This window comes from Heterodontus francisci, chromosome 43 (genome assembly GCF_036365525.1).
Source record: "Heterodontus francisci isolate sHetFra1 chromosome 43, sHetFra1.hap1, whole genome shotgun sequence".
NCBI classification, from domain to species: Eukaryota; Metazoa; Chordata; class Chondrichthyes; order Heterodontiformes; family Heterodontidae; genus Heterodontus; species Heterodontus francisci.
In genome coordinates this window covers 29,703,887-29,729,525 of record NC_090413.1, presented here as the reverse complement: position 1 = coordinate 29,729,525, position 25,639 = coordinate 29,703,887, and the positions used below count along the sequence as shown (strand labels likewise).

At 47.6% G+C, this 25,639-nt stretch overlaps 1 protein-coding gene across 5 annotated transcripts in view; it reads left to right on the top strand.

Annotated features, from left to right (window-relative positions):
* Window positions 1-25,639, top strand: part of LOC137355807 (interleukin-12 receptor subunit beta-2-like) — a 143,482-nt gene that overhangs the window by 79,826 nt on the left and 38,017 nt on the right. For 4 of the 5 annotated variants that reach the window (XM_068021343.1, XM_068021341.1, XM_068021344.1 and 1 more), the window contains 3 exons: window positions 16,539-16,621; window positions 17,589-17,778; window positions 18,466-18,651. In XM_068021343.1, coding sequence (XP_067877444.1) covers window positions 16,539-16,621; window positions 17,589-17,778; window positions 18,466-18,651 — 459 coding nt within the window. The remainder of the gene's footprint in view (window positions 1-16,538; window positions 16,622-17,588; window positions 17,779-18,465; window positions 18,652-25,639) is intronic. The other variant, XM_068021342.1, reaches the window with a different exon arrangement.

Genomic DNA, 25,639 nt, shown 5'->3' with positions numbered 1-25,639 from the left:
ACTCCATGCCCCTCACTTTAACACTAATATACTCCATGCCCCTCACTGTAACACTAATATACTGCATGCCCCTCACTGTCACACTAATATACTCCACACCCCTCACTGTAACACTAATATACTCCACACCCCTCACTGTAACACTAATATACTCCACACCCCTCACTGCAACAATAATATACTCCACATCCCTCACTGTCACACTAATATACTCCACACCCCTCACTTTAACACTAATATACTCCAAATCCCTCACTTTAACACTAATATACTCCACACCCCTCACTGTCACACTAATATACTCCACACCCCTCACTTTCACACTAATATACTCCATGCCCCTCACTTTAACACTAATATACTCCATGCCCCTCTCTGCAACACTAATATACTCCACACCCCTCACAGTAACACTAATATACTCCACACCCCTCACTGTCACACTAATATACTCCACACCCCTCACTTTCACACTAATATACTCCATGCCCCTCACTGTAACACTAATATACTCCATGCCCCTCACTGTCACACTAATATACTCCACACCCCTCACTGGAACACTAATATACTCCAGGCCCCTCACTGTAACACTAATATACTCCACACCCCTCACTGTAACACTAATATACTCCACACCCCTCACTGTAACACTAATATACTCCACGCCCCTCACTGTAACACTAATATACTCCATGCGCCTCACTGTAACACTAATATACTCCACACCCCTCACTGTAACACTAATATACTCCACACCCCTCACTGTAACACTGATATACTCCATGCCCCTCACTGTAACACTAATATACTCCACACCCCTCACTGTCACACTAATATACTCCATGCCCCTCACTGTAACACTAATAAACTCCACACCCCTCACTGTAACACTAATATACTCCATGCCCCTCACTGTAACACTAATATACTCCACACCCCTCACTGTAACACTAATATACTCCACACCCCTCACTGTAACACTAATATACTCCATGCGCCTCACTGTAACACTAATATACTCCACACCCCTCACTGTAACACTAATATACTCCACACCCCTCACTGTAACACTGATATACTCCATGCCCCTCACTTTAACACTAATATACTCCACACCCCTCACTGTAACACTAAAATACTCCATGCGCCTCACTGTAACACTAATATACTCCACACCCCTCACTGTAACACTAATATACTCCACACCCCTCACTGTAACACTAATATACTCCATGCGCCTCACTGTAACACTAATATACTCCACACCCCTCACTGTAACACTAATATACTCCACACCCTTCACTGTAACACTGATACACTCCATGCCCCTCACTTTAACACTAATATACTCCATGCCCCTCACTGTCACACTAATATACTCCACACCCCTCACTGTAACACTGATATACTCCATGCCCCTCACTTTAACACGAATATACTCCATGCCCCTCACTGTAACACTAATATACTCCACACCCCTCACTGTAACACTAATATACTCCACACCCCTCACTGTAACACTAATATACTCCATGCCCCTCACTGTCACACTAATATACTCCACACCCCTCACTGTAACACTAATATACTCCACACCCCTCACTGTAACACTAATATACTCCACACCCCTCACTGTAACACTGATATACTCCATGCCCCTCACTTTAACACTAATATACTCCATGCCCCTCACTGTCACACTAATATACTCCACACCCCTCACTGTAACATTAATATACTCCACACCCCTCACTGTAACACTAATATACTCCACGCCCCTCACTGTGACACTAATATACTCCACACCCCACACTGTAACACTAATATACTCCACGCCCCTCACTGTGACACTAATATACTCCACGCCCCCCACTGTGACACTAATATACTCCACACCCCTCACTGTAACACTAATATACTCCACTCCCCTCACTGTAACACTAATATACTCCACACCCCTCACTGTAACACTAATATACTCCACGCCCCTCACTGTGACACTAATATACTCCACACCCCACACTGTAACACTAATATACTCCACACCCCTCAGTGTAACGCTAATATACCCCACACCCCTCACTGTAACACTAATATACTCCACACCCCTCACTGTAACATTAATATACTCCACGCCCCTCACTGTAACACTAATATACTCCACGCCCCTCACTGTGACACTAATATACTCCACACCCCCCACTGTGACACTAATATACTCCACACCCCTCACTGTAACACTAATATACTCCACACCCCTCACTGTAACACTAATATACTCCACACCCCCCACTGTGACACTAATATACTCCACACCCCTCACTGTAACACTAATATACCCCACACCCCTCACTGTAACACTAATATACCCCACACCCCTCAGTGTAACGCTAATATACTCCACACCCCTCACTGTAACACTAATATACTCCATTCGCCTCACTGTAACACTAATATACTCCACACCCCTCAGTGTAACACTAATATACTCCACACCCCTCACTGTAACACTGATATACTCCAAGCCCCTCACTGTAACACTAATATACTCCACACCCCTCACTGTAACACTGATATACTCCAAGCCCCTCACTGTAACACTAATATACTCCACACCCCTCACTGTAACACTAATATACTCCACACCCCTCACTGTAACACTGATATACTCCAAGCCCCTCACTGTAACACTAATATACTCCACACCCCTCTCTGTAACACTAATATACTCCACACCCCTCACTGTAACACTGATATACTCCAAGCCCCTCACTGTAACACTAATATACTCCACAACCCTCACTGTCACACTAATATACTCCACACCCCTCACTGTAACACTGATATACTCCATGCCCCTCACTTTAACACGAATATACTCCATGCCCCTCACTGTAACACTAATATACTCCACACCCCTCACTGTAACACTAATATACTCCACACCCCTCACTGTAACACTAATATACTCCATGCCCCTCACTGTCACACTAACATACTCCACACCCCTCACTGTAACACTAATATACTCCACACCCCTCACTGTAACACTAATATACTCCACACCCCTCACTGTAACACTGATATACTCCATGCCCCTCACTTTAACACTAATATACTCCATGCCCCTCACTGTCACACTAATATACTCCACACCCCTCACTGTAACACTAATATACTCCACACCCCTCACTGTAACACTAATATACTCCACGCCCCTCACTGTGACACTAATAAACTCCACACCCCACACTGTAACACTAATATACTCCACGCCCCCCACTGTGACACTAATATACTCCACACCCCTCTCTGTAACACTAATATACTCCACACCCCTCTCTGTAACACTAATATACTCCATGCGCCTCACTGTCACACTAATATACTCCACACCCCTCACTGTAACACTAATATACTCCACACCCCTCACTGTAACACTGATATACTCCATGCCCCTCACTTTAACACTAATATACTCCATGCCCCTCACTGTCACACTAATATACTCCACACCCCTCACTGTAACACTAATATACTCCACACCCCTCACTGTAACACTAATATACTCCACGCCCCTCACTGTGACACTAATATACTCCACACCCCACACTGTAACACTAATATACTCCACGCCCCCCACTGTGACACTAATATACTCCACACCCCTCTCTGTAACACTAATATACTCCATGCGCCTCACTGTGACACTAATATACTCCACACCCCTCACTGTGACACTAATATACTCCACACCCCTCACTTTAACACTAATATACTCCACACCCCTCACTGTAAAACTAATATACTCCACACCCCTCACTGCAACAATAATATACTCCACATCCCTCACTGTCACACTAATATACTCCACACCCCTCACTTTCACACTAATATACTCCACACCCCTCACTTTAACACTAATATACTCCACACCCCTCACTGTCACACTAATATACTCCACACCCCTCACTTTCACACTAATATACTCCATGCCCCTCACTGTAACACTAATATACTCCATGCCCCTCACTTTAACACTAATATACTCCATGCCCCTCTCTGCAACACTAATATACTCCACACCCCTCACAGTAACACTAATATACTCCACACCCCTCACTGTAACACTAATATACTCCACACCCCTCACTGTAACTCTAATATACTCCACACCCCTCACTGTCACACTAATATACTCCACACCCCTCACTGCAACAATAATATACTCCACATCCCTCACTGTCACACTAATATACTCCACACCCCTCACTTTCACACTAATATACTCCACACCCCTCACTTTAACACTAATATACTCCACACCCCTCACTGTCACACTAATATACTCCACACCCCTCACTTTCACACTAATATACTCCATGCCCCTCACTGTAACACTAATATACTCCATGCCCCTCACTTTAACACTAATATACTCCATGCCCCTCTCTGCAACACTAATATACTCCACACCCCTCACAGTAACACTAATATACTCCACACCCCTCACTGTAACACTAATATACTCCACACCCCTCACTGTAACTCTAATATACTCCACACCCCTCACTGTCACACTAATATACTCCACACCCCTCACCTTAACACTAATATACTCCATGCCCCTCACTTTAACACTAATATACTCCATGCCCCTCACTGTCACACTAATATACTCCACACCCCTCACTGTAACACTAATATACTCCACGCCCCTCACTGTAACACTAATATACTCCATGCCCCTCACTGTCACACTAATATACTCCACACCCCTCACTGGAACACTAATATACTCCAGGCCCCTCACTGTAACACTAATATACTCCACACCCCTCACTGTAACACTAATATACTCCACACCCCTCACTGTAACACTAATATACTCCACGCCCCTCACTGTAACACTAATATACTCCATGCGCCTCACTGTAACACTAATATACTCCACACCCCTCACTGTAACACTTATATACTCCACATCCCTCACTGTAACACTGATATACTCCATGCCCCTCACTTTAACACTAATATACTCCATGCCCCTCACTGTCACACTAATATACTCCACACCCCTCACTGTAACACTGATATACTCCATGCCCCTCACTGTAACACTAATATACTCCACACCCCTCACTGTAACACTAATATACTCCACACCCCTCACTGTAAAACTAATATATTCCATGCCCCTCACTGTCACACTAATATACTCCACACCCCTCACTGTCACACTAATATACTCCACACCCCTCACTGTAACACTAATATACTCCACACCCCTCACTGTAACACTAATATACTCCACGCCCCTCACTGTGACACTAATATACTCCACACCCCACACTGTAACACTAATATACTCCACGCCCCTCACTGTGACACTAATATACTCCACGCCCCCCACTGTGACACTAATATACTCCACACCCCTCACTGTAACACTAATATACTCCACTCCCCTCACTGTAACACTAATATACTCCACACCCCTCACTGTAACACTAATATACTCCACGCCCCTCACTGTGACACTAATATACTCCACACCCCACACTGTAACACTAATATACTCCACGCCCCTCACTGTGACACTAATATACTCCACACCCCCCACTGTGACACTAATATACTCCACACCCCTCACTGTAACACTAATATACCCCACACCCCTCAGTGTAACGCTAATATACTCCACACCCCTCACTGTAACACTAATATACTCCACACCCCTCACTGTAACATTAATATACTCCACGCCCCTCACTGTAACACTAATATACTCCACGCCCCTCACTGTGACACTAATATACTCCACACCCCCCACTGTGACACTAATATACTCCACACCCCTCACTGTAACACTAATATACTCCACACCCCTCACTGTAACACTAATATACTCCACGCCCCTCACTGTGACACTAATATACTCCACACCCCCCACTGTGACACTAATATACTCCACACCCCTCACTGTAACACTAATATACCCCACACCCCTCACTGTAACACTAAAATACCCCACACCCCTCAGTGAAACGCTAATATACTCCACACCCCTCACGGTAACACTAATATACTCCACACCCCTCAGTGTAACACTAATATACTCCACACCCCTCACTGTAACACTGATATACTCCAAGCCCCTCACTGTAACACTAATATACTCCACACCCCTCACTGTAACACTGATATACTCCAAGCCCCTCACTGTAACACTAATATACTCCACACCCCTCACTGTAACACTAATATACTCCACACCCCTCACTGTAACACTGATATACTCCAAGCCCCTCACTGTAACACTAATATACTCCACACCCCTCTCTGTAACACTAATATAGTCCACACCCCTCACTGTAACACTGATATACTCCAAGCCCCTCACTGTAACACTAATATACTCCACACCCCTCACTGTCACACTAATATACTCCACACCCCTCACTGTAACACTGATATACTCCATTCCCCTCACTTTAACACGAATATACTCCATGCCCCTCACTGTAACACTAATATACTCCACACCCCTCACTGTAACACTAATATACTCCACACCCCTCACTGTAACACTAATATACTCCATGCCCCTCACTGTCACACTAATATACTCCACACCCCTCACTGTAACACTAATATACTCCACACCCCTCACTGTAACACTAATATACTCCACACCCCTCACTGTAACACTGATATACTCCATGCCCCTCACTTTAACACTAATATACTCCATGCCCCTCACTGTCACACTAATATACTCCACACCCCTCACTGTCACACTAATATACTCCACACCCCTCACTGTAACACTAATATACTCCACGCCCCTCACTGTGACACTAATATACTCCACACCCCACACTGTAACACTAATATACTCCACGCCCCCCACTGTGACACTAATATACTCCACACCCCTCTCTGTAACACTAATATACTCCACACCCCTCTCTGTAACACTAATATACTCCATGCGCCTCACTGTGACACTAATATACTCCACACCCCACACTGTAACACTAATATACTCCACGCCCCCCACTGTGACACTAATATACTCCACACCCCTCTCTGTAACACTAATATACTCCACACCCCTCTCTGTAACACTAATATACTCCATGCGCCTCACTGTGACACTAATATACTCCACACCCCTCACTGTGACACTAATATACTCCACACCCCTCACTTTAACACTAATATACTCCACACCCCTCACTGTAACACTAATATACTCCACACCCCTCACTTTCACACTAATATACTCCACACCCCTCACTTTAACACTAATATACTCCACACCCCTCACTGTCACACTAATATACTCCACACCCCTCACTTTCACACCAATATACTCCATGCCCCTCTCTGCAACACTAATATACTCCACACCCCTCACAGTAACACTAATATACTCCACACCCCTCACTGTAACACTAATATACTCCACACCCCTCACTGTAACTCTAATATACTCCACACCCCTCACTGTCACACTAATATACTCCACACCCCTCACCTTAACACTAATATACTCCATGCCCCTCACTTTAACACTAATATACTCCATGCCCCTCACTGTAACACTAATATACTCCACACCCCTCACTTTCACACTAATATACTCCACACCCCTCACTTTCACACCAATATACTCCATGCCCCTCTCTGCAAAACTAATATACTCCACACCCCTCACAGTAACACTAATATACTCCACACCCCTCACTGTAACACTAATATACTCCACACCCCTCACTGTAACTCTAATATACTCCACACCCCTCACTGTCACACTAATATACTCCACACCCCTCACCTTAACACTAATATACTCCATGCCCCTCACTTTAACACTAATATACTCCATGCCCCTCACTGTAACACTAATATACTCCATGCCCCTCACTGTCACACTAATATACTCCACACCCCTCACTGGAACACTAATATACTCCAGGCCCCTCACTGTAACACTAATATACTCCACACCCCTCACTGTAACACTAATATACTCCACACCCCTCACGGTAACACTAATATACTCCACGCCCCTCACTGTAACACTAATATACTCCACACCCCTAACTGTAACACTAATATACTCCACACCCCTCACTGTAACACTAATATACTCCACACCCCTCACTGTAACACTAATATACTCCACACCCCTCACTGTAACACTGATATACTCCATGCCCCTCACTTTAACACTAATATACTCCATGCCCCTCACTGTCACACTAATATACTCCACACCCCTCACTGTAACACTGATATACTCCATGCCCCTCACTTTAACACGAATATACTCCATGCCCCTCACTGTAACACTAATATACTCCACACCCCTCACTGTAACACTAATATACTCCACACCCCTCACTGTAAAACTAATATACTCCATGCCCCTCACTGTCACACTAATATACTCCACACCCCTCACTGTAACACTAATATACTCCACACCCCTCACTGTAACACTAATACACTCCACATCCCTCACTTTAAAACTAATATACTCCATGCCCCTCACTGTCACACTAATATACTCCACACCCCTCTCTGTAACACTAATATACTCCACACCCCTCACTGTAACACTAATATACTCCACACCCCTCACTGTAACACTAATATACTCCACACCCCTCACTGTAACACTGATATACTCCATGCCCCTCACTTTAACACTAATATACTCCATGCCCCTCACTGTCACACTAATATACTCCACACCCCTCACTGTGACACTAATATACTCCACACCCCACACTGTAACACTAATATACTCCACGCCCCTCACTGTGACACTAATATACTCCACGCCCCCCACTGTGACACTAATATACTCCACACCCCTCACTGTAACACTGATATACTCCACACCCCTCACTGTAACACTAATATACTCCACGCCCCTCACTGTGACACTAATATACTCCACGCCCCTCACTGTGACACTAATATACTCCACACCCCCCACTGTGACACTAATATACTCCACACCCCTCACTGTAACACTAATATACCCCACACCCCTCACTGTAACACTAATATACTCCACGCCCCTCAGTGTAACGCTAATATACCCCACACCCCTCACTGTAACACTAATATACTCCACACCCCTCACTGTAACACTAATATACTCCACGCCCCTCACTGTAACACTAATATACTCCACGCCCCTCACTGTGACACTAATATACTCCACACCCCCCACTGTGACACTAATATACTCCACGCCCCTCACTGTGACACTAATATACTCCACACCCCCCACTGTGACACTAATATACTCCATGCCCCTCACTGTGACACTAATATACTCCACACCCCCCACTGTGACACTAATATACTCCACGCCCCTCACTGTGACACTAATATACTCCACACCCCCCACTGTGACACTAATATACTCCACACCCCTCACTGTAACACTAATATACCCCACTCCCCTCACTGTAACGCTAATATACTCCACACCCCTCACTGTAACACTAATATACTCCATTCGCCTCACTGTAACACTAATATACTCCACACCCCTCAGTGTAACACTAATATACTCCACACCCCTCACTGTAACACTGATATACTCCAAGCCCCTCACTGTAACACTAATATACTCCACACCCCTCACTGTAACACTGATATACTCCAAGCCCCTCACTGTAACACTAATATACTCCACACCCCTCACTGTAACACTAATATACTCCACACCCCTCACTGTAACACTGATATACTCCAAGCCCCTCACTGTAACACTAATATACTCCACACCCCTCTCTGTAACACTAATATACTCCACACCCCTCACTGTAACACTGATATACTCCAAGCCGCTCACTGTAACACTAATATACTCCACACCCCTCACTGTAACACTAATATACTCCACACCCCTCACTGTAACACTGATATACTCCAAGCCCCTCACTGTAACACTAATATACTCCACACCCCTCACTGTAACACTAATATACTCCAAGCCCCTCACTGTAACACTAATATACTCCACACCCCTCACTGTAACACTAATATACTCCACGCCCCTCAGTGTAACGCTAATATACCCCACACCCCTCACTGTAACACTAATATACTCCACACCCCTCACTGTAACACTAATATACTCCACGCCCCTCACTGTAACACTAATATACTCCACGCCCCTCACTGTGACACTAATATACTCCACACCCCCCACTGTGACACTAATATACTCCACGCCCCTCACTGTGACACTAATATACTCCACACCCCCCACTGTGACACTAATATACTCCACGCCCCTCACTGTGACACTAATATACTCCACACCCCCCACTGTGACACTAATATACTCCACGCCCCTCACTGTGACACTAATATACTCCACACCCCCCACTGTGACACTAATATACTCCACACCCCTCACTGTAACACTAATATACCCCACTCCCCTCACTGTAACACTAATATACTCCACACCCCTCACTGTAACACTAATATACTCCATTCGCCTCACTGTAACACTAATATACTCCACACCCCTCAGTGTAACACTAATATACTCCACACCCCTCACTGTAACACTGATATACTCCAAGCCCCTCACTGTAACACTAATATACTCCACACCCCTCACTGTAACACTGATATACTCCAAGCCCCTCACTGTAACACTAATATACTCCACACCCCTCACTGTAACACTAATATACTCCACACCCCTCTCTGTAACACTAATATACTCCACACCCCTCACTGTAACACTGATATACTCCAAGCCGCTCACTGTAACACTAATATACTCCACACCCCTCACTGTAACACTAATATACTCCACACCCCTCACTGTAACACTGATATACTCCAAGCCCCTCACTGTAACACTAATATACTCCACACCCCTCACTGTAACACTAATATACTCCAAGCCCCTCACTGTAACACTAATATACTCCACACCCCTCACTGTAACACTGATATACTCCAAGCCCCTCACTGTAAAACTGATATACTCCATGCCCCTCACTGTAACAATAATATACTCCATGCCCCTCACTTTAACACTAATATACTCCATGCGCCTCACTGTAACACTAATATACTCCACACCCCTCACTGTAACACTAATATACTCCACACCCCTCACTGTAACACTAATATACTCCACACCCCTCACTGTAACACTGAGATACTCCATGCCCCTCACTTTAACACTAATATACTCCATGCCCCTCACTGTCACACTAATATACTCCACACCCCTCACTGTGACACTAATATACTCCACACCCCACACTGTAACACTAATATACTCCACGCCCCTCACTGTGACACTAATATACTCCACGCCCCCCACTGTGACACTAATATACTCCACACCCCTCACTGTAACACTGATATACTCCACACCCCTCACTGTAACACTAATATACTCCACGCCCCTCACTGTGACACTAATATACTCCACGCCCCTCACTGTGACACTAATATACTCCACACCCCCCACTGTGACACTAATATACTCCACACCCCTCACTGTAACACTAATATACCCCACACCCCTCACTGTAACACTAATATACTCCACGCCCCTCAGTGTAACGCTAATATACCCCACACCCCTCACTGTAACACTAATATACTCCACACCCCTCACTGTAACACTAATATACTCCACGCCCCTCACTGTAACACTAATATACTCCACGCCCCTCACTGTGACACTAATATACTCCACACCCCCCACTGTGACACTAATATACTCCACGCCCCTCACTGTGACACTAATATACTCCACACCCCCCACTGTGACACTAATATACTCCATGCCCCTCACTGTGACACTAATATACTCCACACCCCCCACTGTGACACTAATATACTCCACGCCCCTCACTGTGACACTAATATACTCCACACCCCCCACTGTGACACTAATATACTCCACACCCCTCACTGTAACACTAATATACCCCACTCCCCTCACTGTAACGCTAATATACTCCACACCCCTCACTGTAACACTAATATACTCCATTCGCCTCACTGTAACACTAATATACTCCACACCCCTCAGTGTAACACTAATATACTCCACACCCCTCACTGTAACACTGATATACTCCAAGCCCCTCACTGTAACACTAATATACTCCACACCCCTCACTGTAACACTGATATACTCCAAGCCCCTCACTGTAACACTAATATACTCCACACCCCTCACTGTAACACTAATATACTCCACACCCCTCACTGTAACACTGATATACTCCAAGCCCCTCACTGTAACACTAATATACTCCACACCCCTCTCTGTAACACTAATATACTCCACACCCCTCACTGTAACACTGATATACTCCAAGCCGCTCACTGTAACACTAATATACTCCACACCCCTCACTGTAACACTAATATACTCCACACCCCTCACTGTAACACTGATATACTCCAAGCCCCTCACTGTAACACTAATATACTCCACACCCCTCACTGTAACACTAATATACTCCAAGCCCCTCACTGTAACACTAATATACTCCACACCCCTCACTGTAACACTAATATACTCCACGCCCCTCAGTGTAACGCTAATATACCCCACACCCCTCACTGTAACACTAATATACTCCACACCCCTCACTGTAACACTAATATACTCCACGCCCCTCACTGTAACACTAATATACTCCACGCCCCTCACTGTGACACTAATATACTCCACACCCCCCACTGTGACACTAATATACTCCACACCCCCCACTGTGACACTAATATACTCCACGCCCCTCACTGTGACACTAATATACTCCACACCCCCCACTGTGACACTAATATACTCCACGCCCCTCACTGTGACACTAATATACTCCACACCCCCCACTGTGACACTAATATACTCCACACCCCTCACTGTAACACTAATATACCCCACTCCCCTCACTGTAACACTAATATACTCCACACCCCTCACTGTAACACTAATATACTCCATTCGCCTCACTGTAACACTAATATACTCCACACCCCTCAGTGTAACACTAATATACTCCACACCCCTCACTGTAACACTGATATACTCCAAGCCCCTCACTGTAACACTAATATACTCCACACCCCTCACTGTAACACTGATATACTCCAAGCCCCTCACTGTAACACTAATATACTCCACACCCCTCACTGTAACACTAATATACTCCACACCCCTCTCTGTAACACTAATATACTCCACACCCCTCACTGTAACACTGATATACTCCAAGCCGCTCACTGTAACACTAATATACTCCACACCCCTCACTGTAACACTAATATACTCCACACCCCTCACTGTAACACTGATATACTCCAAGCCCCTCACTGTAACACTAATATACTCCACACCCCTCACTGTAACACTAATATACTCCAAGCCCCTCACTGTAACACTAATATACTCCACACCCCTCACTGTAACACTGATATACTCCAAGCCCCTCACTGTAACACTGATATACTCCATGCCCCTCACTGTAACAATAATATACTCCATGCCCCTCACTTTAACACTAATATACTCCATGCGCCTCACTGTAACACTAATATACTCCACACCCCTCACTGTAACACTAATATACTCCACACCCCTCACTGTAACACTGATATACTCCAAGCCCCTCACTGTAACACTAATATACTCCACACCCCTCACTGTAACACTAATATACTCCAAGCCCCTCACTGTAACACTAATATACTCCACACCCCTCACTGTAACACTGATATACTCCATGCCCCTCACTGTCACACTAATATACTCCACACCCCTCACTGTAACACTAATATACTCCACACCCCTCACTGTAACACTAATATACTCCACACCCCTCACTGTAACACTGATATACTCCATGCCCCTCACTGTAACACTAATATGCTCCACACCCCTCACTGTAACACTAATATACTCCAAGCCCCTCACTGTAACACTAATATACTCCACACCCCTCACTGTAACACTGATATACTCCATGCCCCTCACTGTAACACTAATATACTCCACGCCCCTCACTGTAACACTAATATACTCCACGCCCCTCACTGTAACACTAATATACTCCACACCCCTCACTGTAACACTGATATACTCCAAGCCCCTCACTGTAACACTAATATACTCCACACCCCTCACTGTAACACTAATATACTCCAAGCCCCTCACTGTAACACTAATATACTCCACACCCCTCACTGTAACACTGATATACTCCATGCCCCTCACTGTCACACTAATATACTCCACACCCCTCACTGTAACACTAATATACTCCACACCCCTCACTGTAACACTAATATACTCCACACCCCTCACTGTAACACTGATATACTCCATGCCCCTCACTGTAACACTGATATACTCCACGCCCCTCACTGTAACACTAATATACTCCACACCCCTCACTGTAACACTAATATACTCCACACCCCTCACTGTAACACTAATATACTCCAAGCCCCTCACTGTAACACTAATATACTCCACACCCCTCACTGTAACACTGATATACTCCAAGCCCCTCACTGTAACACTAATATACTCCACACCCCTCACTGTAACACTAATATACTCCACACCCCTCACTTTAACACTAATATACTCCATGCGCCTCACTGTAACACTAATATACTCCACACCCCTCACTGTAACACTAATATACTCCACACCCCTCACTGTAACACTAATATACCCCACACCCCTCACTTTAACACTCATATACTCCATGCGCCTCACTGTAACACTGATATACTCCACACTCCTCACTGTAACACTAATATACTCCACACCCCTCACTTTAACACTAATATACTCCACACCCCTCACTTTAACACTAATATACTCCACACCCCTCACTTTAACACTAATATACTCCACACCCCTCACTTTAACACTAATATACTCCATGCGCCTCACTGTGACACTGATATACTCCACACCCCTCACTGTAACACTGATATACTCCAAGCCCCTCACTGTAACACTAATATACTCCACACCCTTCACTGTAACACTAATATACTCCACACCCCTCACTGTAACACTGATATACTCCAAGCCCCTCACTGTAACACTAATATACTCCACACCCCTCACTGTAACACTAATATACTCCAAGCCCCTCACTGTAACACTAATATACTCCACACCCCTCACTGTAACACTAATATACTCCACGCCCCTCACTGTAACACTAATATACTCCACACCCCTCACTGTAACACTGATATACTCCAAGCCCCTCACAGTAACACTGATATACTCCACACCCCTCACTGTGACACTAATATACTCCACACCCCTCACTGTAACACTAATATACTCCACACCCCTCACTGTAACACTGATATACTCCATGCCCCTCACTGTAACACTAATATACTCCACGCCCCTCACTGTAACACTAATATACTCCACACCCCTCACTGTAACACTAATATACTCCAAGCCCCTCACTGTAACACTAATATACTCCACACCCCTCACTGTAACACTAATATACTCCACACCCCTCACTGTAACACTAATATACTCCAAGCCCCTCACTGTAACACTAATATACTCCACACCCCTCACTGTAACACTGATATACTCCATGCCCCTCACTGTAACACTAATATACTCCACACCCCTCACTGTAACACTAATATACTCCAAGCCCCTCACTGTAACACTAATATACTCCACACCCCTCACTGTAACACTGATATACTCCATGCCCCTCACAGTAACACTAATATACTCCACGCCCCTCACTGTAACACTAATATACTCCACACCCCTCACTGTAACACTGATATACTCCATGCCCCTCACTGTAACACTAATATACTCCAAGCCCCTCACTGTAACACTAATATACTCCATGCCCCTCACTGTAACACTAATATACTCCACACCCCTCACTGTAACACTAATATACTCCACACCCCTCACTGTAACACTAATATACTCCACACCCCTCACTTTAACACTAATATACTCCACACCCCTCACTGTAACACTGATATACTCCACACCCCTCACTGTAACACTAATATACTCCATGCGCCTCACTGTAACACTGATATACTCCACACCCCTCACTGTAACACTAATATACTCCACACCCCTCACTTTAACACTGATATACTCCACACCCCTCACTGTAACACTAATATACTCCACGCTCCTCACTGTAACACTGATATACTCCACACCCCTCACTGTAACACTAATATACTCCACACCCCTCACTGTAACACTAATATACTCCACACCCCTCACTGTAACACTAATATCCTCCACACCCCTCACTGTAACACTGATATACTCCACGCTCCTCACTGTAATACTGATATACTCCACACCCCTCACTGTAACACTAATATACCCCACACCCCTCACTGTAACACTGATATACCCCACACCCCTCACTGTAACACTGATATACCCCAACTCTCTCACCTTACCCTCTCTTGATCCGCAGGTCCTGTTGGATGTCTCAATGTGTGGTTTGTGCGGCAGCTGCCGGACGTGGAGGGACGGCGGTCTCTCACTGTGCTATGGAAGGTAGTGTAAGATAGCTGGCACTTTCTTCTGCAGTTCCCTCTGGCTCCAGAGTTCAGCTCTGTGATATGTAATCAGTTAAACTTTAGTTACTCTTCAGTCAGATTACACCCTCAAATCAAGACTTGCCGACTTTACAGACAGTAATGGGTGGGGCTGTAGATTTGATCCCGCCGATTCTCAGCTGATGTTTTTCTGTATTTTATTCACCACTAAAATGGGCAGCACATTGTTAGTGTTCTCCCTGCACTGAGAGATTGTTTCCCCTAGCTGGGGAATCTAAAACACAGGGGCACAGTCTCAGGATTGGGATCGATCATTTGGGACTGAGATGAGGAGAAATTTCTTTATTCAGAGGGTTGTGAATCTTTACAGTTCTCCACCCCAGAGGCTTGTGGATGCTCCATTATTGAATATATTTCAGACTGGGATAGACAGATTTTTGGTCTCTCAGGGTGTCGAGGGATATGGGGGAGTGGGTGGGAAAGTAGAATTGAAGCCGAAGATTAGCCATGATAATATTGAATAGTGGAACAGGCTCGACGGGCTGAATGGTCTACAGCTGCTCCTATTTCTTTTGTTCTTAAGTTTAGTACATCTTTATCTGCTGTGTCTCCTTGGATGGGGCAGTTTAAATCTTGCTAGTTCCAATTCTTCAAACAGTTTTTTCTGCATGTATGACAAGTCTAACACACAGCTGTTACCTCTTAGTGTGATGACTGTAGGTGCTGGCTCTCATCGTGTCCTCTGATCTCATACCCCTCCCTCACTAGTGAAGCTATCTCTAAGCACTCAGCTCCACAAAGTCCAATTCTGAATCAGGACTTATATATTCCTTCCTTCTAACTCCTCTCTAACTCAAACTCTGGACTCTAACTTCCAAACTCTCTCTTTGTATGTTGTAAGCTTCAACCTTTCACCAGAGTCTCTCAATCATAAAACAATCATTTTTGGGGGGGGGGTTTTGCAGCCTCTTGAACAACGGCAAGCAAGAGGAATAATTAAGAGCTACTCGGTGAGCCATGGGGATGAAGGAAAGATGGAGATGAAAACCAGCAGCTGCTGCAACATCAGCCTGCCTGGGACCACTAAATTGGTGACCGTCACTGCACATAACTCTGTTGGAGCAACTCAGCCAGCCAAGCTCAACCTGGTACAAGGTAAACACACACATCACAAAGCTGTATACCTGTGCATGTGGAGAACTGTACTTATGTACCGATGGAGTTTTACACGTGTGCACTGATAACTGTGCTTGTGCATACAAATCACACATCCATCCATGTGTACACACAGAAAACTACTTATGCACATACATCACACACCTGTACACGTGTGCAGGGAATTGTCCTTGTGCACACACATGGAATTTTACATGCCAGTGAAAATGAATATGCCTGGTATCTCCACTGCACTCACACATCGCAGACACTCACCAAAACACAATCTCCAGTCACATTTTCATACACTCACCTATTTATATGCTCATACAAATACACATAGAGTTTTAAAGGGTTGTGAGTAGTGTCGACAGTTTATAGAGCTGGGATAGGTTTAATGAGTGAGTTCCTCAGTGCTGATCAGACTGTGTGATGCCAGACAAGATTCTCTCAATCACCACACCACTGCTCACCACAGCAGCTCCTTTTACTTTGAAGCTCTTCTCCTCACCAGTTTTCTCTCCTCTAGCCCCCTCTGGTACATTACTGGCCCCTCCCGGGGTTCATCCACTGGTATCAGAGGGTGAGTAGCACCACGGAACTGACCCAGGCACCTTCGTAAGAGCACAGGGTCGGTAAAGTATTCAAAAATAAACTCATTGTTGGTATTGCTTGTGTTTTGCTCAGGTCAGCCAGCACCATGCAATATGACAGTTCACATCAGCAACCGCTCGATACTGGTGTCCTGGGAGCCATCAGCCAACACAATGCCCAACGGGTTTGTGGTGGAATGGAATAATATGAATTTGTTAGAACAAACACCTGACTGGAAGAAAATACCGGGAGCGAATGTGTGTATGACTTTGATAGATGGTAAGTCTAGGGGCTGGAAATGGGCCACTGTTCATAACCTATTAAAACTCTGTGTGTACTTGTATGAGCAGGTAAACAGACGCGTGTATGAAAATGTGTCTGCAGATTGTGTTTTGGTGTCTGCGATGTGTGAGTGCAGTGGAGATACCGGGCATATGCAGCTCAGAGACTTTCAATCAATCCCAGATTGACAGAATTAAAATAAAGATCCAAAGTGAATTGGGTTTATCAGTGACAGTCCAGTCCCTGTGGGCAAGGAAGTTGATTCAGCTCCAATTTGATAGGACAGCGTAGAGGGAGCTTTACTTTGTATCTAACATTTTTTTTTAAGAGGGAGTTTTACTCTGTACGTAACCCTTTTTTTGGTATTTAACCCCGTTTCTTTCTCCTTGGTGGCCTTTATTCCCAGGCCTCCTTTATTTTTTTTAAATTCATTCATGGGATGTGGGCGTCACTGGCTAGGTCGCGGGTTTGGAAGGTGCTGTCTAAGGAGCCTTGGTGCATTGCTGCAGTGCATTTTGTAGATGGTACACACTGCTGCCACTGTGCGTCAGTGGTGGAGGGAGTGAATGTTTGTAGATGGGGTGCCAATCAAGCAGGCTGCTTTGTCCTGGATGGTGTCGAGCTTCTTGAGTTTTGTTGGAGCTGCACCCATCCAGGCAAGTGGAGAGTATTCCATCACACTCCTGACTAGTGCCTTGTAGATGGTGGACAGGCTTTGGGGAGTCAGGAGGTGAGTTACTCGCCTCAGGATTCCTAGCCTCTGACCTGCTCTTGTAACCACGGTATTTATATGGCTACTCCAGTTCAGTTTCTGGTCAATGGTAGCCCCGAGGATGTTGATAGTGGGGGATTCAGCGATGGTAATGCCGTTGAATGTCAAGGGGAGATGGTTAGATTCTCTCTTGTTGGAGATGGTCATTGCCTGGCATTTGTGTGGCGCGAATGTTACTTGCCACTTATCAGCCCAAGCCTGGATATTGTCCAGCTCTTGCTGCATTTCTACACAGACTGCTTCAGTATCTGAGGAGTCACGAATGGTGCTGAACATTGTGCAATCATCAGCGAACATCCCCACTTCTGACCTTATGATTGAAGGAAGGTCATTGATGAAGCAGCTGAAGATGGTTGGGCCGAGGACACTACCCTGAGGAACTCCTGCAGTGATGCCCTGGAGCTCAGATAATTGACCTCCAACAACCGCAACCATCTTCCTTTGCGCTCGGTATGACTCCAGCCAGTGGAGGGTTTTCCCCCTGATTCCCATTGACCTCAGTTTTGCTAGGACTCCTTGATGCCATACTCGGTCAAATGTTGCCTTGATGTCAAGGGCAGTCACTCTCACCTCGAGTTCAGCTCATTTGTCCATGTTTGAACCAAGGCTGTAATGAGGTCAGGAGCTGAGTGGCCCTGGCAGAACCCAAACTGAACGTCACTGAGCAGGTTATTACTCAGCAAGTGCCGCTTGATGGCACTGTTGATGACACCTTCCATCACTTTACTGATGATTGAGAGTAGGCTGATGGGGCGGTAACTGGCCAGGTTGGACTTGTCCTGCTTTTTGTGTACAGGACATACCTGGGCAATTTTCCACACTGCAGGGTAGATGCCAGTGTTGCAGCTGGACTGGAACAGCTTGGCTAGGGGCACGGCAAGTTCTGGAGCACAGGTCTTCAGTACTATTGCCGGAATATTGTCAGGGCCCATAGCTTTTGCAGTATCCAGTGCCTTCAGTTGTTTCTTGATATCACGCGGAGTGAATCAAATTGGCTGAAGTCTGGCATCTGTGATGCTGGGGACTTCAGGAGGAGGCCGAGATGGATCATCAACTCGGCACTTCTGGCTGAAGATTGTTGAAAATGCTTCAGCCTCATCTTTCTCGCTGATGTGCTGGGCTCCCCCATCATTGAGGATGGGGATATTTGTGGAGCCACCTCCTCCAGTTAGTTGTTTAATTGTCCACCACCATTCACGGCTGGATGTGGCAGGACTGCAGAGCTTAGATTTGATCTGTTGGTTATGGGATCGCTTAGCTCTGTCTATCGCATGCTGCTTACGCAGTTTGGCATGCAAGTAGTCCTGGGTTGTAGCTTCACCAGGTTGACACCTCATTTTGAGGTATGCCTGGTGCTGCTCCTGGCATGCCCTCCTGCACTCTTCATTGAACCAGGGTTGGTCTCCTGGCTTGATGGTAATGGTAGAGTGGGGGATATGCCGGGCCATGAGGTTACAGATTGTGGTTGAGTACAATTCTGTTGATGGCCCACAGCGCCTCATGGACGCCCAGTTTTGCATTGCTAGATCTGTTTGAAATCTATCCCATTTAGCACAGTGATAGTGCCACACAACACGATGGACAGTATCCTCAATGTGAAGGTGGGATTTTGTCTCCACAAGGACTGTGCAGTGGTCACTCCTACCAATACAGTCATGGACAGAAGCATCTGCGGCAGGCAGATTGGTGAGGACGAGGTCAAGTATGTTTTTCCCTCGTGTTGGTTCCCCCACCACCTGCCGCAGACCCAGTTTAGCAGCTATGTCCTTTAGGACTCGGCCAGCTCGGTCAGTAGTGGTGCTACCGAGCCACTTTTGGTGATGGACATTGAAGTCCCCCACCCAGAGTACATTTTGTGCCCTCGCCACCCTCAGTGCTTCCTCCGAGTGGTGTTCAACATGGAGGAGTACTGACTCATCAGCTGAGGGAGGGCGGTAGGTGGTAATCAGTAGGAGGTTACCTTGCCCATGTTTGACCTGATGCCATGAGACTTCATGGGGTCCGGAGTCGATGTTGAGGACTCCAAGGGCAACTCCCTCCCTACTGTATATCACTGTGCCACCACCTCTGGTGGGTCTGTCCTGCCGGTGGGACAGGACATACCCGGGGATGGTGATGGCAGTGTCTGGGACGTTGTCTGTAAGGTATGATTCCGTGAGTATGACTATGTCAGGCTGTTGCTTGACTAGTCTGTGGGACAGCTCTCCCAACTTTGGCACAAGCCCCCAGATGTTAGTAAGGAGGACTTTGCAGTGTCGACAGGGCTGGGTTTGCCGTTGTCGTTTCCGTTGCCTCGGTCGATGCCGGGTGGTCCGTCCGGTTTCATTCCTTTTTATAGACTTTGTAGCAGTTAGTTATAACTGAGTGGCTTGCTAGGCCATTTCAGAGGGTATGTAAGAGTTAACCACATTGCTGTGGGTCTGGAGTCACATGTAGGCCAGACCAGGTAAGGACAGCAGATTTCCTTCCGTGAAGGACATTCGTGAACCAGATGGGTTTTCACAACAATCGACAATGGTTTCATGGCCATCATTAGACTAGCTTTTAAATTCTGTGGTGGGATTCGAACCCAGGACAATACCCTGGGTCTCTGGGTTACTAGTCCAGTGATAATACCACTGCGCCACCGCCTACCCTTTAAATACATTTTAAATAAATAACTTCATTAAAATCTAATAAATAAAACAAAAACTCAAATTAAAATAGTGTTTTCAGCATCAATGATGCACTCCAGTTCCTGTGTGCCCAACGGTCATGGAAGGCCACAAGCAAATTGGCGGACACCGCGTGCTCCTTCTCCAGGGACACCCGGGTGCGAACATAACTGTGAAAGAGGGGCAGGCAATCAGGGCGGACGGACCCCCTGATGGCCCGCAGCCTGGACCTGTGAATCGCCACCTTGGCCAGGTCCAGGAGCAGACCGACGAGGAGATCCTCCTCCTGGCCCATCCCCCTCCATACCGGGTGCCCAAAGATCAGGAGTGTGGGGCTGAAGTGCAGCCAAGTCTTGAGGGGCAGCCCCTTCAAATACTTGAACAGGGGCTGCAACCTTGCACATTCCATATAAACATGGAACACGCACTCGTCTAGGCCGCAGAAATTAAAGGCGGCCTGGGAGTCCGTGACCCTGCTCAAAAGTCTATTGCACAGGACTGCCCTGTGCAGCACCCTCCTCCCCAGTTCCCGATGTAAAGAGGGAGGACTCCCGCGTAGAGAGATCTCTACCGGGGTCTCCCCTCGCTGCCAGATGGCAGCACGGACTGCCATGGCGTGTGTGGGCGGCTGACGAAGGAGAGGAAATGGAGAGTGTGCAGGAGCAGCCCGTACAGGAAACTCCTCCGCGCGCTTGGAATGACATGGAGGGCATATCCGAGAGGTGGCTCAAGATGTGTGGGACCGGCTCTCGATGAGGGTTTCAAGGCCTGAGCAGTTCCGGACTAGCGGGGGTCAGCTCAGCTGGGAGTGCTCCGCACTCCTGAGCCGCCTCGTCACCCACAGTGAGGGGCGTCCAGGGGGCTTCGGCTACTCCTCCGCCCATTGGTCCGTCCCTGGAGCCGGCCACCCGAGGCGCACTCCTCTGCCAGCAGGGGAGTGCCCTGACTGGAGGCGACCATGTTCCAGACTCTGAATAGATCCCGGTAAAAGACAGGCAATTCCCTCAGAGAGGCGCGGCTAACGGACTCCACCGGGAGCTGCGTGTCATCTTGAAGGCAGTGCCCTGGCGGAAAAAATACATCGGCAGCGCACACTATCTGGGAGGTATCTCTGCAGGGTCCGAAGGCGGAGAGTCACAGCCTGGGTGCGGACGCACACCAGCGACTGGCCACCCTCGTCAATCAGGAGACTCAGGACCGCGGCAAAGACCCAGTGTTTCCTCTTGCCCTAGAAGAAATCGACGAGCTTCTTCTGGATCTTGGCGGCGAATGCAGGGGGCTGGGCCAAAGTGACCAACTAGTACAGCAGCATCGAGGCCACCAGTTGGTTTAATACCAGCGCTCGGCCCCTGTAGGAAAGCACTCGGAGCAGTCCTGTCCAGTGCCCCAGCTGAGTGGTGACTTTCTCCTCCACCTCCTGCCAGTTTGTCAGCCAGCCTTCCTCAGCGGGGCTAAGGTGGACTCCCAGATAGAGGAGGTGCGTGGTGCTCCACGCAAAAGGTGTCATCTCCTCCGGCAGGGAGTCCACCCGCCACTGACCCACCAGGAGTCCGGAACATTTCTCCCAATTGATCCTTGCGGAGAACGAGGCAGATAAGGTCTGCTGGCACTCGCTCATCCTCCGCAAGTCAACGGGATCTGTGACCGTGAGGAACACGTCATCGGCGTAAGCCGAGAGGACGACCCACATGGTCGGCCTGCGCAGAGCCAAACCTGTCAACCTCCTGCGAAGCAGGCACAGGAATGGCTCCATGCAGATGGTATACAATTGGTTGGACACAGGGCATCCCTGACGCACTCCTCTCCCAAAGTGAAGGGGCGCCGTCAAGGACCCTTTTACTTTAGACCGCAATTGTTGACAACGCGATCGGTAGGTGGCGCTGTTTTGGCACATGCGCAGATACAGCATGTGCCACGAAAACGTCACAGCCTGCGACTGTAGCAGCTGCCAGGACTAAAGATGGCGCTGCTCAAAAAATCAGAGAGATGAAACCGAACAAACACGTGGCAGAATACAATGGCCGGAGTGAGAGAGTGGAGCGGGCGGGGAGAGCAGCGCGGGGGCCGGGGAGATCAGCGTGGGGGCCGGGGAGATCAGCGCGGGGGCCGGGAACAACAGCGCGGGGGCCGGGGAGATCAGCGTGGGGGCCGGGGAGATCAGCGCGGGGGCCGGGAACAACAGCGCGGGGGCCGGGGAGAGCAGCGCGGGGGCCGGGGAGATCAGCGCGGGGGCCGGGGAGATCAGCGCGGGGGCCGGGAACAACAGCGCGGGGGCCGGGGAGAGCAGCGCGGGGGCCGGGGAGATCAGCGCGGGGGCCGGGAACAGCAGCGCGGAGGCCGGGGAGAGCAGCGCGGGGGCCGGGGAGAGCAGCGCGGGGAGACCAGCGGTAGCGGTGCCGGGGGCCAAGGGGAGGGAGAGGGAGGAGAATGAGGGACGGGGGGAGAAAGAGGGAGGGGGGGAGGGGGAGAGAAAGAGGGAGGGGGAGAGAGGGGGAGAAAGAGGGAGAGAAAGAGGGAGAGGGGGAGAGAAAGAGGGGGAGGGGGAGAGAAAGAGGGAGAGGGGGGGAGAAAGAGGGAGAGGGAGGGGTAAGGAAGGGGGAGGGGGAGAGGGGGAGAAAGAGGGAGAGAAAGAGGGAGAGGGGGAGAGAAAGAGGGGGAGGGGGAGAGAAAGAGGGAGAGGGAGGGATAAGGAAGGGGGGAGGGAGAGAGCTGGGGGGAGAGGGAGGAAGGGGAGAGAGTGGGGGGGGGGGAGCAGCGGAACGGAAGAGGAGTGTCTTTTTCTGTGCATGCGCCATAAACACAACAGCAAAAGACTTACTGGCCAGTCCCTGGACCCGGTGACACCAAGGTCTTCGCACGCTCGCTCCCCGCGGCACTCTACGGCCTCTCGCTTCCGGCCCCCTCCATTCAGCCCTTCCCTCCAGCTGCGGATGCCCAATCCAGTTGCTTTCTCTACTTCTCCACAGTACTTCAGGCATTGCAACTGTCTGGTCCCTGCATTTTGCATGCTCCCTCTCCCCACCCCTCCCCGCTCTCCCCACCCCTGTATCCCCCTCTTCACCCAGCCCTCCCCCTCTTCACCCACCCCCCCTTTACCCCTCTACCTCCACCATAGTTGAATATCTGAAGTGCAGTTGCAAAGTCGGGGAAATAGCATGCAAAACAAAGCCTCAACAATTCTGGGGTTAATTATTGAAAAGTTTTATTAAGTTCATTAAGTATCCGAGGAACTGCTGTGCATGGATACATGAGTGTTGTGTCCAGCATTCCCGTTAGACAGACAGGCCGAGTCTCTGCTATGCACAGCTAAAGAGATTGTTCCTGGAGAGCCTTGTGGTGAATGAACGCTTGGCTCTCTATTCCACTACTGTATTGTCCATGTGAAGAAGGCAAAGTCATAAGAGTCTGAGCTCAGTCTATTCTTGGTGAATGTTCCCCAAGCGCATCCCAATGTGCATTCCCAATTCATCCATAAATGCAATGTTCCTTTCCACATCGTGATGAGCTCCGCAGCATGATCCAGTTGCCTTCGTTGCTTGAATGCTGACCGTAAGTCTCG